This window comes from Hirsutella rhossiliensis (genome assembly GCF_020360975.1).
Source record: "Hirsutella rhossiliensis strain HR02 chromosome Unknown scaffold00008, whole genome shotgun sequence".
Classification (NCBI taxonomy): Eukaryota; Fungi; Ascomycota; class Sordariomycetes; order Hypocreales; family Ophiocordycipitaceae; genus Hirsutella; species Hirsutella rhossiliensis.
The window spans coordinates 746557-766270 of NW_025408674.1; the positions used below are offsets into that span (position 1 = coordinate 746557).

Sequence of the window (19714 nt, forward strand, 5' to 3'; positions counted from 1 at the left end):
CGACCCAGCTGTCCGGCTTCAACCCGGGCGGTTACCAGCTTTTTGATGGATCACTGTCGATGTGGCATATTAATCTCAACACCAATCAACCATCCAGCCGCCCGACATCAACCTGGGCGATTACTTTTGTAAGATCACGGTCGACGTGATCTATTATTCTCGACACCAACAGACATCCCAATAATGAATAAATACATAATTTTGCTGTATTCTTATGTATTACTATGGCGAGCCTCATATTCTTACGTACTAGTTAAAAGGCCACCCCGTCACGCTAAACGGCCACCCAAAAGTGGGTCAACTGTGGCTTGGTCGCCGCGCAGCGCCGATGCCGCAAAGGTGTGTGCGCGCATTCGCTGCCGGCATCGAGGTGCGCGCCAGAGGGCATGTTGAAGCCGCAATTGAAGCCGCAAAGTGAAGCTGGCCGTGATGCAAATTCAAGTACGTAGGGCCATGTTCTTGGGGTCGTAGAAAACACACTTCCGTCAATTCAAATGCAGCGTTAACGCCGGTAGCTATAGTAGACCCTCTGCACACAATTCCTGCTGTACAGACTCCTCCTCATCCACCTGCCGGTCCATCTCGTTAAAATCGGCTAAAGGGTCGTCTTCATCCTCTATATCCTCACCTCCTTGACGAATTGAGGGTATCGGCATTGGCTGCGTGGCACAGCGAATCGTGCCCTGCGTCTCGCCCGGGCCAGTAAGCTCATCGTCAGAGTCAGGCGTGCGGCGTACGGCACGCTGATACGCTCGTGGCATCGCTGTGCCAGGCTCGTACGAATCGCCATTGGCTTGAAGGTATTCCAACCCCCGTTTGGTCACATCAGCAGCGCTGCCGGCGGTGTTGACGGTAGCAGCAGCAGCTTTCCCTCCAGCCTTGCCCCAGCCTTGCGCTTCTTACCCGTAGCCTTCGTCTTCGTACTTTGGAGAGCCGCCGGCGCTGTGGACGGCGGCGGCCTTGTGCCTCGCTGCGTTCGTCGGATTCCGCGATATCGTGTGCTGACGGCTCTCTCCGCGTGGCCGTTACGACCTCCTGCTGCCTCGAGGTTCAATGAGCCCTTGGGCCGGCCTTTCCCGTGCATAGGAGTGGATCGTGAGGAGCATCGTTAGGGCTTGTGCTCTGCCATGCCAGAGCTCGTCAACGTCATTCATTTCGAAGGGAACGGCGGCGGCGGCATTGGGCCGCTTGAAAATATCGTGACGGCAAGGAAGGCCAACCAAGACTTGACTTGAAGCCGCAGTGATGAAGAAGATCACAGCGGCCGGGCGGCGGCTTTTCTTGGTCGCTTGAAGCGGCATTCCTTGCCACAGCGCGGTATTCGCCCCCTATCTTCTGGAGCCCAAACTTTGCGGTATCGGACCTTGCGCGCGACCAAGCCACAATTGACCCACTTTTGGGTGGCCGTTTAGCGTGACGGGGTGGCCTTTTAACTAGTACCTATAGCTACCACTAACCTTACAGGTTACTCAGGCCCGTTGTAGGTAAGCCTCCTCTCCTCTTCGGGGAACAGGGCCCCCTGTTCCGTTGGAAGAGTCGACGCGCTGCGCGCATCGACGCGCTTCACAACAAAGTTCAATCTCTCGCCTCAGTTCCACTTCCACTTCTCGATTCTTCCACAACGCCTTGGCTGATCTAAACATTCCTATATGCAATGAGCGAATCTCCTGAGCCTTCTTCTACCCTTGCCGCCATCAGGCGATTCGGGCGACTCAGGCCCCGTTCCCCATCTCGAGTGGGATGCCTTCCCCTGGCATCACTTCCGCGGCTATACCAAGTCTCAACGCGCCGGCAAGCTCAAATCGTGGATCTGGAGCTTTGGGTTCGACATTGAACATCAAGCTAACGTAGATAATCGCCTCTGGGTCTGTGAGCGGTGTTTACCGAAGAAATCGCCGAAGGGACCCGTGAGCTTCGCGGCAAGGGGACCCTAAACATTGAGCGCCATCTACATGATGCTCACAATGTTATTGACCCATCAGGTAGACGGTTACCGAAGGGTTCTACAACCAACAAGCGTTCTATTGCCCAATTCTTCAACCTCGATGCCAATGACCAGAAGGAGCAAGCATTCATTAACAAGCTAAAAAACCAATTCGATAAAGATGTCTTCCAATCTCTCTTGCTTGCTTGGATCACCGAGTCGAATGTTGCCTTCCGCGCAGTTGAAGCCCCTCGATTCCGGCGTCTTCTCGAATACCTCAATCCCTCGATCGCCCTGACTCAAGCCCACATGACACACTCGACTATTCGAACGAAGCTTTTCCAAGAATACCACCAGTACAAGCATATTGTGATAAAGGAACTGAGGAGCGCCCGGGCAGATACACCTTGCGTTTGACGGCTGGAGATCGCCCAATCGCTATGCGCTTAATGGGATTGCTGCGTTCTATCTCTCTAGGAAAAGCGGCCACAGAAGATCATCCTGGGCTCCCTGAACTCCGAGAGTCTCATACTGGCGAGAATATAGCGTCGCAGGTGGCGGAAGTGATCGAATCATTCGAGATTCAAGACAAGATCGGGTATTTCACGCTTGACAATGCGAAGAATAACGATACGGCGGTAGCAGCACTGGGACACGTTTTTAATTTTGAAGGGAAGCAGAGACGGGTCCGCTGCTTTGGGCATATCATCAATCTCGTGGCCAAAGCGCTGCTCTTTGGCAAAGATAATGAAGTCTTCAAATCAGAAGAGCGACTCGACCTGGACCTTGCTCGACATGATCTCTGGCGGAAGAGGGGGCCTATTGGCAAGCTCCACAACCTTGTCCACTGGATTCATCAATCGGATAGGTTAACGTACATGCTTCGGGATCTACAACGCAAGAGGACAGTACGAAGAAACCAGTTGACGTTGTAACGGATAACATGACACGATGGTTGTCCCATTATAAGATGATGGATCGAGCCCTTCTACTGCACGACTTTCTTGACGACCTCGTCGCATTGGAACAGTTCGAATATACCCGAAGCAGGTCAAAGAAGAAAGACATGCCTGCATGCCTCCGAGATTCTGACCTGCTGACCGGTAACGACTGGACAGTGATCAGCCACTTTCGGAATATTCTTAAGCACTTCGAAAATGCCATCAAGGCCCTCGAGGAGATGCCCAGATTCGGGTGCGTAAGGGCGGCAACCTCGTGGCATACGGAACAGCATGGGATATTATCCAAGCATTCGAATATCTCCTTGAACGATTGGAAGAGGCAAAGGAATTCGCCAAGGATGTGCCTGATTCCGAGCATTTCGCGATAAACGTCGAATTGGGGTGGAAGAAGTTGGAGAAATACTATATCAAGTTGGTTGAGTGCCCGGTATATTATGCTGCAGTCGCTCTCCATCCCGCCTTGCGACTGCAATGGTTTGAGGAGGCTTGGGCTCATCGACCTGAATGGGTCCTTGAGGCACGACGGATTGTTCGGGGCATCTGGGAACGCGACTATAAGTCATTAATTCTCAGCGATGACGAGGCTATTCCGATGGTTAAACGTCGAAAGGTTGACGACTTGAACGAGTTCCAACAGTTCCGACTGAGGCACCGGCTACAAGCTGGTCAGACGGCCACAACCCGTCGTGGGCCACCTACTGCCGATGAATTCGATCGCTGGACTGTTGATATCGGCGCAGATGACGGAGACATCACGGATCCGTTCCAATACTGGCAACTCAAAGAGTCAACGTATCCCAGACTTGCTCGAATGGCCTTTGATATGCTATCTATACCGCCAATGTCAGCAGAGTGCGAGAGGGCGTTCTCATTTGCTGGGCTAATGGTCACACGACTACGCAGCCGGCTTCAGGCTAACACGATCAATGCAGGCCAGGCAATTCGGTCTTGGCTGAAGGCAGGGCTAATACCCGACTACCAGGGGATTATTGATGCTTCAGTCGATGACGATGTCTTCCCCGAAGAGGTGCCCCACGAAGGACGAGAAGTTGATGGTGTTGAGGACCTTAAGTAGCTTACTAATAGGTAGGGTAGGGCATCAACTCCGTCAATCAACGCAATCAATTCAACGAGGGCTTGGATTGCTCAACTCAACGAGAGGTTCGCTGATGTAAGCCGTCAATCTACTCAATTTGACTCTTTGGTTGAGTTGATTGAGTGGTTTGCCACCCTGGTCGGCGGTGATGGCCTCTATAAAAGTGGTCCAGCTGCGGGACTGTGGTCCCTTGAGAAGAGTCTTCCGTTTAGGGTCCGAACTTCCAACCACCAGACTGTCCAGACCTAGCAAAGAAATTGTATTAGCTTATATCGCCTATGGAGAGTTGATTGCAAACCAAAACCCGACATAATCCCCCCTTCATCAACATTCACCGTGTTCTCGGCTTGATCCACCCGTACTCCTTCTCCTGACGTCAAAGTACCAGTGCACTGCTTTGGGAGTAAATGAGTCGAATCTGTTGGCTTCCTGACGCCTACCGACCTTGCTTCTAAGTTCCGGATGGCGTTGAATGAACTTTCTACCCAATGACGTCCCAATCTTGAGTCGCAGCCTTGCTGTTTCAGAACGGCAACAACGCAGGCGCGGATTTGACTCTGGGACGGAGTGTAACCCAGAGATTCTTGGCGAAGAGTCCATGCAACCAAGTTGGCCTCCTGGTCTCTGGATAGGAGTTTTCCAGGTTGTTCCTGGTCGGTTAATGCCGACTGACCTCGCATTCTGCTGGAAATAGTACTCTGGGGTATCCCCCCATTTCTGAGAAGCCTGGCGCTGCGACAGACCGTTATCAGTGACATCGAGGATTGCCTCAGCCATCACGTTCTCTGTATAGATGGAACGAGGCCTTTTTTGGAGCCATTTGTGACAGGTGGTGGAGGATGAGCAAGAGTGGAAAGCAAAGGAGGCAGGAGGAGATTAGGGGACGAAATTGCCATTTTGCGATGCCGGGGTGTCACGGGCCACGACACCTATGGTCTTCAGCTGACTTCATAAAATGTAATTTCAGTCATTTCTATACCCGTTACAGGTGACTGTTTGTCAAAAGCTTTAAAATTGAGTAGATTCTGTATAAGTGAAGTTGGTACAATTTGTATGGAGTGGCAACATTTTTGCGGAGCATAAGGGGGGGGTGAGCAGAAGGGGGGGTAAGCATGGTATGACGTCAAAAGGTATCCCCCAGGGGGATGGTATGTGTTAAGGAAAATTTATACTAGCACAACCATTTATGTCCGTCACAGGCAAGAGGACATTCGCCACACATTACACTCCCTTGTTGAAGCGCCGTAAAGTGGACCGGGTCCAGCTGGGCGTTACCTCCCACACCACCTGTAACCCTCTGACATCCAGCTTGTTGACATCGCACGACTTGTGCGGTAAACCAATCGCCTGGAAAGCAAAAGAAGACGAAGTATGGTGACGCTTGTGCAGTTGCGAGTAGGACAAACACATAACCGAGTTTGAGCATATTGTGGTTGAATAAGGTTATACACAGCAGCAGAATTTTAGGAAATATAATAAACGGGAGCTTAAAGCCAAGGCTTCAAAGTATAAGGCAGGATTTTTGCTGTAATTGTTGTATTGCTTGAATTTGTTGGAAGTGATGATTCTAAAAGCTGGACGATAGAGGGGAGCGGACTCCTCCTTATATAAACAATTTCGGAATAACCAAGTGACATATACAGTTGTACCTCGTACCATATTGAACCGTGTTGAATGGAAAATACCGAGGTGAAATTCCTGACCTTGTAAGTCATCCCGTTCCGAAGATATTTGATTTCAAAGGTGGTTGGCTGTGTTTGAGGTTGTCGGTCTTCCATTTTGTGTTACTCGTGCCTGCCCCACTTTTCTGGATTCCGGTACGGCAGCCTATAGGGGTCACTGTTGCAAAACCCCTAAAACCGCTTCCGACTAGACGAAACAGGTTAGTGCGGTATGCAGGTTGCCCCTCAGTACATTGCGCCATGTACCTCAGTGTATGGGGCCGCAGAGGACCAGTAAAACGCACTTCTACAGACAGCAGTCGCCTGCCAGCCGCACCACCAATGTTATACGGCGAGTCGGCACTGTACATACCACTGGCAAACGCATTGATACGCACAACGTAATAGTCGGACACTAGACTTGACAAAATTACTGGGGGTTTTCCTGGCCGCATTCCAGCGGGCGAGGCCATTATTTCACTAAAATATTCTTGTTTATGAAATCTGGACGGTACCAAGACGAGTGGAGTGGAGTCGTCTAGCCTCCTACCCTGGATGAAGGGCCGGAAACTGTTGTCGGAATTCACATACATACTACCAGTCGCCTCCACCTTTGGTGGCTGGTGCGACAGAAACATGTAACTTGTCAAGATCAGATGCTCATTCACGGTGCTGCCTACTGCCTAATAGGCAGTCACGACTAGTCAAGCTGCTGCCTGCAGGCAGCAGCTGCCCTCAGTCTCCCTATTCATGTATATAAGAGAGATAGATTTCCTTCATTAGATATAAATCAAGAGTCTTTCGTTGCCCGATTCACAGGGGATCTTCTTCCCGATTGCCGCTCAGTCGTCCATACTGCCCGTGCATCTTGTTGTGTGACATAACTGCCTACACTTTACAGGCAGAGAATTTAGATCAGCGATTCCAACTCCCTCGGCCTCGACTATTCCCACAGACAGAAACCGGTTGCCGGTATCGTCCACAAGGCACTTGACTACTCCGGTTCCTCATTTGAACTGTTGCTTTCCTCCTCGTCACCGCTTATTCCTTCAATGTCGGTTCCTTCCTCGTCTTCAAAGCCTAGTTCAACCAATGGTTGCTCTGCTGATTGCCCATCTCAAGCTCTTCTTCTCGGGCTCGATTTGCCCGCTCAAGTAATGCTTGCTATGTACGTTTAGGTCAGTGTACTCACAAACAGATATTGCGCTTACATATTCAGCAACGCCCCCAGTTGGCGCTTTGCGGTAGGTACGCCAGTATAGGCTGCCGGCCACTTTCGATGTGCTGAATGATCTTATCCCGGAGACCAAGATAGAAACGCTTAAAGGGTCGCAATTTATCCGGGTCCTGGCGACTTCCAAGAACGACCTGATCGTAGCCCATTTTAAGGAGCGTCTTGTGGCACCAATCCTTTGTCTCGGGCTCCAAGCACGTGCTAATGTCAATGTCCACCAACGGTCGCCCCATTTCGTGTAGAACTGAGCGATCAATGGGGATGCCCCAATTGCATGCCTTATCCGGGTCGGGGTAATGGTAATTCATCCAGGGCTGGCCGTGGACCACATGGGGACGGTTCTTTTGAAGGCGTATTCGATGAAGATTCCATGCCTCCACAAAGTCGAAGAGCTCTTGACGTAATATATCTTCGAAGACGGCGTAGATGGCAATCTGATCCTCCAGCATGTCGCCGTCGAAGTCCCCGTCCCTTGCGAGCTCCCCAAAATAGTCTACCCACTGCCGAGAGGAGACATGGAGCATACGCTCCCACCAACTCTCAATCTTGACGTTCTTCGTACTCGGGGCTGCCTTATACGAATCCTTCAATCTCCTACCTTGCTGGAAGACTTGCTCATGCCATTCCACACGTCCGTCTGTGGTCAAAACAAAGTTCCAATGGGCTGCTGCAACCAACGGCGTTTCGCTCCCCCTGTCCGCTTGCAAGTACCATGGCCGGAAGCCATAGGCGTCACATGCCGCCAGGTACTGCTTCAGTACGCTCAAGGCAGTTGTGGCAGAGTGCCCAAGGTAGAACCAGATAATGTTGCGCGAGTAGGCGTCGATGGCCGCGTATATCTCGAATCCGTACACCCTGAGCTTCTCGTGGCCATCAATGCACCACTGGTAGTTCGGGCCTGGGACAAGAAACTGTCCTTTCTTTCTCCGAAACATCCTCTTTCTGAGCTCGACCTCATTCAGGAACATGATCTTGTACATCTCGAAGAGGATCTCTTGGTACCCAGAGCTGCTTTTGCTGACGGAGATAAGGTTGCAGAAGGTTTCTGCCGTATCCCGAAATGGCATTAGAGCGTCGCGTTATGTCGATGATGGCTTGTTCGGTTTTTCCAACAATGCCAGGCGCTCCTCATCGCTATTGAGTCTGCGCACCCAACGGCGGTCCGGGTGAAGCCTGATGCGTTTCAGGCCTCGCTTCGTGATCTGCCAGCCCCGTCTCTGTAGAACACTTAGGGTTTGCTTTTCGTTAAGACCAACGCGAAAGATCAGATCACGGGTGGCCTCTATCAATTCCGGAGTTTCTCTGGTACGGTACGGGATTGCTGGCGCGGGAGACCCCACCTGGCGATTCGGCGGGATATTGTACTCGGATCGACGTCGACGTGGTAACGCTTCCGAAGTTTATACTTAATTCTGCTTCGCGAAACACCGTTAAGGTAGAGGAAACTGACATAGTCACGATATTGATCGATCGGGTTAGGTGGCCTTGCCATTGCGTTTGGTGGAAGTTGAAAGTGGAGAAAATTTTCGTAGAAAGCGGCCAAGTACTGGTGGGGGGGGTCTACACTTGGCCCGCACCGGCCTAGCGTCAGGGGCTGCTGCCACCGAACCAGGGATAGGATCAATACTGCTCGTTCGGGAAGGTATTACTCCTGAGAGTGCCGCCAGTGAATTAGGATAGGTACTAGTTAAAAGGCCACCCCGTCACGCTAAACGGCCACCCAAAAGTGGGTCAATTGTGGCTTGGTCGCGCGCAAGGTCCGATACCGCAAAGTTTGGGCTCCAGAAGATAGGGGGCGAATACCGCGCTGTGGCAAGGAATGCCGCTTCAAGCGACCAAGAAAAGCCGCCGCCCGGCCGCTGTGATCTTCTTCATCACTGCGGCTTCAAGTCAAGTCTTGGTTGGCCTTCCTTGCCGTCACGATATTTTCAAGCGGCCCAATGCCGCCGCCGCCGTTCCTTCGAAATGAATGACGTTGACGAGCTCTGGCATGGCAGAGCACAAGCCTAACGATGCTCCTCACGATCCACTCCTATGCACGGAAAGGCCGGCCCAAGGGCTCATTGAACCTCGAGGCAGCAGGAGGTCGTAACGGCCACGCGGAGAGCCGTCAGCACACGATATCGCGGAATCCGACGAACGCAGCGAGGCCACAAGGCCGCCGCCGTCCACAGCGCCGGCGGCTCTCCAAAGTACGAAGACGAAGGCTACGGGTAAGCGCAAGGCTGGGGCAAGGCTGGAGGAAAGCTGCTGCTGCTACCGTCAACACCGCCGGCAGCGCTGCTGATGTGACCAAACGGGGTTGGAATACCTTCAAGCCAATGGCGATTCGTACGAGCCTGGCACAGCGATGCCACGAGCGTATCAGCGTGCCGTACGCCGCACGCCTGACTCTGACGATGAGCTTACTGGCCCGGGCGAGACGCAGGGCACGATTCGCTGTGCCACGCAGCCAATGCCGATACCCTCAAGGAGGTGAGGATATAGAGGATGAAGACGACCCTTTAGCCGATTTTAACGAGATGGACCGGCAGGTGGATGAGGAGGAGTCTGTACAGCAGGAATTGTGTGCAGAGGGTCTACTATAGCTACCGGCGTTAACGCTGCATTTGAATTGACGGAAGTGTGTTTTCTACGACCCCAAGAACATGGCCCTACGTACTTGAATTTGCATCACGGCCAGCTTCACTTTGCGGCTTCAATTGCGGCTTCAACATGCCCTCTGGCGCGCACCTCGATGCCGGCAGCGAATGCGCGCACACACCTTTGCGGCATCGGCGCTGCGCGGCGACCAAGCCACAGTTGACCCACTTTTGGGTGGCCGTTTAGCGTGACGGGGTGGCCTTTTAACTAGTACGTTAGGATAATTTTCCTTTCGTAGTACAACAATATTGACAGAGACTGTTCTTTCAATTTTAGTTCTTTATTTCCTCCCACCCGATCCCGTCCCCGCGTCACACGAGGCATTAAAGGCCCTGGGAATGAATGTGCCCAAGTTAAATTTCGTCAAAAGTGTATACCTGTTTCGCTTACGCGCAAGGAACAGTACTGGCGCTGCGTGTTGGGACTGCGCAAAGGGTGAAGGATTTTCTGCCTGCTAAGAGTGACGAGCCATTGGTCAATTTGAATCTGTAGGTCTCTCTATTGATGCTGTACGTGTCTTTAGGGGCTGAATCGGCACCTTACCTGGCGTACTGCTGCGCATCACAACAACTACGAGCTTGCTGCCGCTCCAGGACCAGCTCCCGTGTCGAATGGATCATCCAGCCAAAAGTGAGATGCACATCCCAACAGCACTTCTGCTAGAATAACTGATATGGCCTGTCGCTGATTGCAACATCCCGCTTGGCCTCTTTCGACGAGACAGCTGAGAAGAGCCCTGGGAAGCGAAAGACCATGGCGCTGGACCATCGCCGCCTCCGGAGGTAGTGAACGGACTCAAGGAGCGTCAACGTGCGGGCCCGCTGCTAGTCCGCGGTACATTTTCCACACCAACCCGAGGTACTCATATGACCGGGGCCAGGGGAGCCTAGACCCAAAAGGGAGTTTTGCAACAGTGTCCCCTATCGTCCTCCGTACACTATGGTGGATTTTTAGTAGAAAGTGGTGGATCGATAATCCTCGGCGCCTTGGCGCCCCATTAGACGACCAAACTGCCAATGATGAATGTGGCCAGAAATTGCCCCACCGCCACTCTGCATTTTGCTGTTCAAGCCGATGGAGTATTGTCACGATGGCTAGAGTCTTGTAATAAGAACCAAGAACACCTCATCCGGGGGTACCCCTACTTTGCGTGGCGGAGCGGGCGGTGCATACTGTGACAAGCATCACGGTGCTAAACCAGCCATCGGAAGTAGAGGCACCTCCGTAGAGATGACTGTTTATCGTGGCCTATGTTGCCTGTCCCTCAACACCTCCCATCAGGAGTAGGAGGGCTGAGCTCGTGGCCTCTCCCTCAACACACGGCGCTATTCTCAACGAGACATGTCCGCATTCGATACATGTGTGGAAGTCAGCCGAGCCTGGATGAACGTGGACATGTGACAAAGTGGGTTGACTCATCCACTTCTTTTGAAACCCTCAAATGTTTCATCTCCAGCTAGGATCCTATCTTGGATGGACATGTATACCATGCCCCACCCCCCTTTCGGTAACACCCACCTTTCGGTAGCGCATTAGAAAATATCCCCACCAAAAACCATCAATTTCACTTACACCGATTCCAGCCAGCTTTGAAGATATTCACAAGCCGTCACTTGGAGTAGATAGAGGATTGATTGAATTCTACTTTTCGATGGTTGAATGTTTGTACAGGGGTCTGTGGCCTGTGCGTGCCTTGCACGCGAAATTACCATCCAACCCCCTAATCTCCTTCCGCCTCCTGACGATGATTCTTCTCGTTATTCCTCCACCACATGACCAAAATGACCTTAAAGCGGCCTCGGGTATTTATACGGAGGATATTATGGCTAATGCGATAATTGATGTCACAAAAAACGGCTTGTCGCAGTACCGCGCCGCCCAAAAGTATGACATACCTCAGCAGTCTATTTCCGACAGACTCAAAGGCCAGGTAGCCCTGGCTGATCAGATCCAGCCTCGTCAACTCTTGAGTAAGTCTCAGGAAGCTCGCTTGGTTTCTTGGATCCTCCGCCAAGAGTCTCTCGGCTATGCTCCTCCCACAGTCAGATCCGCGCATGTGTGGAGGCTCTTGTAAACAACTGAACAACGAGCGGACAGTGGGGCGCAACTGGGTCTCTAAATTCATCAATCGCCATCCGGACATCAAGAACAAGCGTGGGAGACGTCAGGAAGCAAACCGATTTAATGCTTTTACGCCTCGGGCGGTTCACTGGTTCTTCGATATCAGGGGAAAGGAGTATGGATGGATTAAACCAGAAAATACCGTGAATGTTGACGAAGGCGGTATTATGTCTGGCTTTGGTGAGTATTTGGCTTGTCTTTCATTACTTTTACTAACCAGACTCTTTTTGCCAGGTTTGGATAGTCTTGTGGTTGGGAGTGCAGACCCAAAACGGAAGGCCCTTCTGAAAGGGCCACAGTCCCGCAACTGGACCTCATTTATTGAAGCTATCACCGCGAACGGCCATGTCCTTACCCTGGCATTATCTTTAAGGGCAAAGAGCTTCAGAAACAGTGGTTCTTGACGGAATTCGGCAAAATAGCCGACTGGCATTACATAACGTCGCCCAACGGATGGACGGACAACCATGTCGCTATTGAGTGGCTTGAGAGGGTCTATTTGCCCCAGACGCGACCAGCCGATGCCTCAGATGCTAGACTGATCATATTAGATGGACATGGAAGTCATGCAACGGTGCGTTTCTTTATCCACCTCTGTAGGAATTACTGTTAACCGGGACCAGGATGCATGGATGGCCACATGCTTTTGAACAACGTTTATTGCTGTTACCTTCCTGCCCACTGCTCTCATGGCCTCCAGCCGTTAGATAACGGTGTATTCAATGCCCCCAAGGCAGCTTACCGGAAAGAACTTCAGAAATTGACCTGTTTGACCGATTCTGCGCCTGTTCATAAGGTCAATTTTATACGGGCATATGCTAAAGCGCGCGAGGTTGGAATGACGGCAAAGAATATATTGTCCGGCTGGAGGGTCACTGGGAATTGGCCGATCTCACGATCCAAGGCATTGCGGCATCCAGAAATTCACGCAGACATTGTAGAGACGTCTCCAAAGTCCGCGCCATTTTGGGTTCTGATGATACACCAAGAAACAGCCGCCAGATTCGCGATTTCGGAAAGAACAAGACTCCTGGGACCCGGAGACGATACGCCGTGATAGCTAGAGGCTTTGAAGCCCAAGAACAGACGCTTGCCGAGCACAGCAACAGAATCGCGAAGCTAGAGGAAGAAGTGGCCCGGCTGCAGAGAGGCAAGAAGAGGAGAGCAATTCCGAACCCGAACAGACGGTTCATGACTCTCAGTGAAGCTTTGGTGGCTGAGGAAGCCATTCCCCAAATTAAAAGCCAAGAGATAGCCGTTGTGCTGAATTCTGACACAGAGGAGGAGGCGGTCTCAGAGGTGGAGACAGCTTCAGTGATCGAAGTCAAGGTGGCACCCGAAGCCCTTCCAGTCACCACCAGATCCGGGCGAATGGTAAAAAAGCGCCGGTACATATAAGAGCGTCCATTTCTCTACGGAATGATATTTTTTTGTGTTTATAATGTTAAGTTCTGATCATATTTCATGTAGTTCAAATGGTAGACTTTTGGTGGAGAATTTCTCAATTGCGCTACCGAAAGGTGGGTGTTACCGAAAGGGGGGTGGGGCATGGTACCAACTACCCGGCCGGGCTGGGCGGTAATCTCTTAGAAGCTCGCATTGATCTGCATTGCGGGAAGGAGGAGAACCTCTCTGCAATGCTTAAATCCCACAGTTCGCCACGCTTTCGTGTTTCACCTCCATCGCAACTTTGGAACAAAGTGGAAAGGCGCTCCGGCGGAGGCGTTGTTCATGCGAGCCCCTTGCGGCCTTGCCATTTCCATGTACTTGGCCCGACACGATCGGGTTTGAGAAAAGGGGGCTAGGTTGTACGGGTGCCTGCAGCTGTCAGAACGAGGCCACCTAAAGTGGACACAACACTAAAGGGACAGGCAGCAGCATTACAGGTGACCCCTGGTAGGCAGCAGCATTACAGGTGAACCCTAGGGGTTCATAGCGCCGACAGTACCCTCTGTTATATGTGCCCAGAGGACCTACGCCTCTGGACCTTGGGGGGGGGGGGGGGGGGATACACGGTTTTTTTGGGGTCATCATTGTGATCACTATTGTGATCACTATTGTGACTATCGTGATTATCGCTCGACAGCCCCATTACGGTCCTCTGACCGTTCTGACAGCAGCCCACGACACCATTGATCCCCGGATTATCTCTTAAGGTCCACGGATCTGCTGTAGATCATATACAGTGTAGAACTATTGTCAGCTGGATAGGTATCTATTGCGAATGATAATGGATTATGCGCTGGAATACATTTCGACCTCGACAACGAGCAGCCCGTATCCAGGGTGCTGGATAAAGCCTTGACAGACGTTACCGAGAGCAACGCTAAAGAAAGTAGTATCCCACTCGTATCTACAACAAATGCTGCGTCTCGTTGCAAACCGTACAGTACGACTAGGCTCTAGCAGACCATTGTGATCCGTTGTACTCATAGTTGACAAACCCGCCAATCCCTACACGCCTGATAGGGGTTGCAGAGCATCTCAAACATCTCGTCGTAACCGATGAGGAGATTCATTTCCCTCAGCATATCCTGCCCTTCGAAGGCTTCGGTCTCGTCATTCCATTGCAGCGTTATGGAAAGTGGCTGCCGCCGTTAATCTCGACTTCAAGAAAAGAACGTCCGTCATCAGCGCAAAATGTACTCCTTCCAGCGTGGTATCGGCCCCGATTGTTTCAGACCTCCAGAGCCCTCCGGCCCCTCCACCATGCTCTCTTGGGCCTTTCAACGTATACTCATGGCGGGCACTCCCTTGGTTATTTCCGAGCCAGACCCATGAGAGCTTGACTTTGTTCACTGTTTTCGCGGCTCCGCTCGCCCCCTCTGGGCAGGTTTTCCGATGCCTTCCACCGCTTCGGCGACGCTCGCGTGGTTCGTCATCCAGCGCCTGCTCTGCGGGCCCATGAGGTGGCTGGTCTCGCTGCTGCTGCGGGTCCTGTTTGGCGTGCCGTTTGCGATCCTTGGTGCTGTGGCACTCCTGACAGACGGGTTTGGTATTGGCAAGTTGAGCTGCTAAGGCGCCGAGACGGGAGCTGATGTCGGCCAGCTGATTTCGAATTTCGTAGTGCTCGTTGTAGCAAAAGTCTCTGATCTTGCGGTCCGTCACAGCAAAGAGGCTGCCACATGTACAAGTAGTGCTCGCAGCGGCAGTTCCATTACAGCCGACATGATCGGTTCCACTGTCTGCTGGCATGTCGCAGGATTTAAGTGCCTCATTCACATAGGTAAGTTCTTCCAATTCGATGTGACCTTCGAAAACGGGATCACAACTGGAGTCGTCGACATTGTATTCGCGAATATATTTCGGCCCGGATTGACCCTCTCCGCCCCAGGCTGACCAGCCGGAGAGTTTGTCGCTGTTTGCTTCTTTACTTGCCATGGCGCTGTGGACGGGGAGAGTGTGGAGAAGGATGGAAATACGTGACGAGGATAGTGTAGAGGTGGGATGAGGAGACGAAGACACATGGAGTCGGGATGTATGGTCTTTATAGGCAAACCCTCGCCTAAGGACATCTCGTGATCTTCTCCTACACGGATGTCGTTCCTGTGATGTCGGCGCAATGGAACGGCGCCATGTATTTGGTTAAGGGGCACCTCCGCCTATATTCGTTCTCCTGCGGGTATGCGAGTCGCTGTGGGCAGCCCCGGAAACGGTGTGATACGAGACGCAAATCCAGAAGCCCAAGCCATTCTCCGTCCGGCGTATCTGGCTACCATCTAGAGGCTAGCTCTAGACCGCGCCGTCACGTCGCAATTCATCACCGCGCAGACCTTTGAGCTGGCAGCCCTCCACCCGCTGCACTGACCGCTGTCCACGACTGGCTCGCCGCCATACCGCCGTAGGCTCCGCCTAGCAAGCCTCCGGGCCGAGAGATGTACGATGAGGTGACAATGTGCTCAAATCAGAAGCGTCTGCGGCTTTGTGAAGCGGTATCAATCTGACTGATGATGGATCAGTGGATGACGTCGTTTCCCAGACGTGGCGGCCGGTCCGGCTCAATGTCCGGTGGCGCCCACCTTATGGTCCAATGGCCTGCGTGCTCCTCTGCACCCATGCCAGTATCGAGAGATACTTGCCCCGTTAGGGCCAACAGGCGTAATGAAGAGGCGATCATTCAGTGCGAGATGGCACGTATAATTGAACTTGTAAAGGCAAATATTGCTCCCGCTGATCGGTTGGAAAGCTCTATAGCCCCGCCAGGCAGTCATTGTAACGCCTCCCATGTCTCCGCTTGTAGTGGAAACGCAGCTGGGCTCGCGCGAGGTGTCATCGTCGTTCGCCGGTGAATACAACTGCCTGACGCTTGCTGGTTTGTGCGAGGCTGTCGTCCTGCGAGCTTGCTTAGATGGGGCCGTGCCCTCGGGTTGTCAGCCTGAGTATCGACACCGCTTTCGAAGTCGTCGTTATTGTCGTTGTCATTGCCTCATTTTCTGGGAAGCGATGCTTCTGGCAGGGTCGGCCAGGCAGGGGTACTCTGCTCGCAGGGGCTTGGCTGGCCGCGGCTGTGATTGTGCCGCCGGTATGAGCCTTTGAACATGTGCCTTTGGACATCTAGTAGCGGCTCTATCCTATGGCAGAATAATGGTGAACTCGAGTGAGTGGTTGGCGGATGATTGGTACTGTAGGACAAAATTACCAGCTGTCGCAAAAGAGAAGTTCGGGGGAGAAGGCTGGTACAGAAGACGCGGGGTGTCGCTCCTAGACCCTTCCACTCATCATGGGTGCCTGGATTCCCGTTACCGTACCTGCGGCCGATTCTGGCTTCACAACAGTCCTGCAAGTCCTCGTCTTGGGCGATTGACAGCATCCTAGCTTCTGGCTGCTTGGTAGTACTGAGCTGTAAGGACTGCAACCCCTTCTTGGTAAGCAAAATCGTCTTCACTGCAGCCAGAAAGTGAGCTGGCGCCGAGCACCAGGCAGCAGTGGAAGGGTCTAGGAGCGACACCCCGAGTTTCCTCGCCCAACCCGTTCCCCGCCACTCGTCTCTGCAACAGTTGGTAATCCGAGAATCAGCGACCAGGCGCTGAATCAGCCACCAAAACCCCGCTGTGGATATCCTATTGATGTTCTCGACTGTCTGAAGGAGCGGGTGGGGGAGCACCGTGGCAACCAGGTCGTTCGTATTGTTCAGAAACACGACAATGTGTCCCTTCACGTGATTCCGGTAACCAACACCGGACGGCGTCTTGTTATCAACTGTAAACTTTGTAATATAGCCGAAGGGGGCTTGGAGAGCAATCAGTCTCTCCTCAAGAGGAGAGACTTCGCGATGATCCGAAAATTCTGTCAGCACCGCGCAGGTTCAAATTCACGTTAAAGGATAACTGCGATTTCAACTACGAATTGATCGTCGATGTAATGCATCTTGACAGCCGGCCAGTCCTTCATGCCGTTGACCTAGCAACCTCTTTCCAAGCCGGACGATTTCTTCAGAATATATCGGCTAAAGAGACGTGGGAAGCACTCAAATTGTGTTGGATTGACACATACCTAGGCCCTCCAGATGTTATCACGCACGACGCTGGTACGAATTTTGCCTCCTCTGAGTTCCAAGCAGAAGCGAAGCTGCTAGAATAACCTGTCACCAAGTGCCCGTCGAAGCCCACTGGTCAATTGGCAAGGTGGAGAGATATCACGCCCCGATTCGAAGGGCATACGAGATCTTGAAAGCCGAGCTAAAAACAGCATCAGCTGAGTCGTTGCTTCAAATGGCCTTCAAATCCGTCAATGATACCGCCGGACCTGACGGTCTAGTGCCCACACTACTAGTCTTTGGTGCCTACCTCGGATAACGATGGATTCGCCGCCTTCTGCTTCCGCGATCACACGTGCGAAAGCCGTAACGAAAGCTATGGCAGAGCTACGCAAGCTTGTAGCTAAAAGGAAGGTCAATGACGCCCTCAATGCCCGTAATGGGCCCAACACGATTGAGAAGATGCCACTATCATTGCCGCTTGGTAGTGAAGTTCGAGTATTTCGTGAGAAAGGAGGATGGAAAGGCCCATACAAGGTCCTAGCTGTGACAGACACAGAGGTCACAGTTGAGCTAGACAACGGGCCAGCTAAATTTCGCAGCACGGCTGTCCAGCCCTACTTTCGCCACCCGGATTCGCAGCAGCAACGAAGTCACGATGTTCTACAGCAGCCACACGCTGACAATCAGACTGCTGACAATCAGGCTGATAGCATCAACGTTGAGACCGAAGTGCCTAAGCCATTCGAATATCCCGAGCCGGAGAGACCACGCAGACGCGGCAGACCAAGAAAAGTCCCTCGAGATCAGCAGCAATACGATACCTTCGTTCCTTCTAGTTATTTCCTTAGTCTTAGCCCTTTTTCGTTACCTCGATCTCAATTTTCACCCGCTAATATGTTTCTATCGCATAAGGAGTGCGCCGCCCTCGACCTTGCCGTAAAGTTACGTGCAGAGAAGAAAATCACTACCGCCGGACGACCGTTTGAAGCCTCTGATGACCTCGAAATCACGAACCTGCTAGGCGCAGGCGTCATCGTGCCCGAACGATACGATATGAATAAGCATGGAAAACACAGGCTATTCAAGTCACGAATGGTCCGGGAGGTCAAAGGCAAGAACACTGCTACACCGTACGAGAAGTCTCGTCTTGTGGTACAAGGATATGGTGACGACGAGAAGCGTGAGATCCTCACGCAGGCTCCAACAATCTCCCGTCCTGCCCAGCGGGTAGTACTCGCTCTTTCCCCTTTCCTTTGCTCTTTGAAGATGTCTCTGCTATCCGAGACATTACGATGGCCTATACGCAGGCATCGACCACTTTGAATCGCACTATCCTCATCTCTTTGCCACACGAATTAAAAGAGAGTTACCCAGGGGGAACCATCCTTCGTGTGGTCAAGCCATTGTACGGAATCGCTGAAGCAGGCGCTCATTGGTTCAATACGTATCATGAGCATCACCGCATCAAGCTACAGATGGAGCCGTCAACGTTTGATCCATGTTTAATGATAACGACCGCAGAGATCAACGTCACGACCGCAGAGACCAACGCGGATACCGCACTTCAGGTTAATGCCTTCGGCGTTGCCGCGCTTCAGACTGATGATACGTTATTGGTAGGCACAACAACATTCCTGCAACGTGAAGACCGCGAGCTAAGCTTCCAAGCCAAGCCAAAGAAGACCCTACGAGAAGGCGATACCTGTGATTTCAACGGCAGCCTCATTGCTCTAGAGAAGGGCTATCTTCTAGTCATGCAGAAAGGTCAGGTCAACAACCTCAAAATTATCGATCTATCCACGGAAGATCGGGCCCAACGATACGTGGAACAACGTGCCCGTGGCGCCTATATAGCCTCAATTTGTCAACCAGAGGCTAGCTTCGATTATTCAATCGCGGCACAATCACAAGATCCAACCGCGGAGGATTTTCAGGCGTTGAATAAACGGATCCAATGGCAGATCGACAATCCACAAAGAGGCCTTCGATTCGTCCCAATAGGTCTAGAAGCAGCAAAGGTCTTCGTCTTCACAGACGGATCATTCGCCAACAACAAGGACTTAAGCTCTCAGATCGGATTCGTTATAATCATTGCAACTGAGACTAAGTCAGATGAGTCATTCACGATCCACGGAAACCTGATCCATTGGAGCTCGACGAAGTGCAAGAGAGTCACCCGCAGCGTCTTGGCTTCTGAGATATATGAATTAGCTTCAGGCTTCGATTTGGCATATGTGATCACAGAGACGATCAACCAGATCACAAACCGCCTTGGATTGCCGCAAATCCCGCTCGTGGTGTGTACGGATTCGTATAGCCTATACGAGTGCCTCGTGAAGCTTGGCACTACGACGGAGAAACGCCTGATGATCGATATCATGGCGTTGAGGCAAGCGTACGAACAGAGAGACATCACAAGCATCCGTTGGATCAATGGTGCGGACAACCCGGCTGATGCAATGACGAAGCTATCTCCGAACGGAGCCTTGACCCGATTCGTCAACGACAACGAGATCACGATCCGGCTTGAAGGTTGGGTTCAAAGGAAGGAAGATATGACGATTGAAGAGGCGATTAACGATTGACGATTTCCT

The 19714-nt window shown here is 52.1% G+C and overlaps 3 protein-coding genes across 3 annotated transcripts; 2 read left to right on the forward strand and 1 right to left on the reverse strand.

The window, feature by feature from the left end:
* Positions 1-6728: 6728 nt before the first annotated feature.
* HRG_07346 (uncharacterized protein) lies at positions 6729-7944 on the reverse strand (the record flags this gene model as incomplete). The annotated part of the gene is made up of 3 exons (XM_044865817.1): positions 6729-6807; positions 6855-6906; positions 6963-7944. 3 exons carry the CDS (start codon positions 7942-7944, stop codon positions 6729-6731), a joined length of 1113 nt encoding a protein of 370 aa, XP_044718781.1.
* A 3844-nt stretch (positions 7945-11788) lies between these two features.
* HRG_07347 (DDE superfamily endonuclease domain-containing protein) lies at positions 11789-12291 on the forward strand (the record flags this gene model as incomplete). Its single annotated transcript, XM_044865818.1, has 4 exons — positions 11789-11821; positions 11876-11892; positions 11969-12215; positions 12265-12291. The coding sequence occupies 4 exons, from the start codon at positions 11789-11791 to the stop codon at positions 12289-12291; spliced, it is 324 nt and encodes a 107-aa protein (XP_044718782.1).
* Positions 12292-17352: 5061 nt separating this feature from the next.
* On the forward strand, positions 17353-19705 carry HRG_07348 (uncharacterized protein; the record flags this gene model as incomplete). The annotated part of the gene is made up of 9 exons (XM_044865819.1): positions 17353-17419; positions 17677-17945; positions 18033-18231; positions 18280-18300; positions 18642-18736; positions 18794-18959; positions 19032-19227; positions 19273-19421; positions 19515-19705. 9 exons carry the CDS (start codon positions 17353-17355, stop codon positions 19703-19705), a joined length of 1353 nt encoding a protein of 450 aa, XP_044718783.1.
* Positions 19706-19714: the final 9 nt, after the last annotated feature.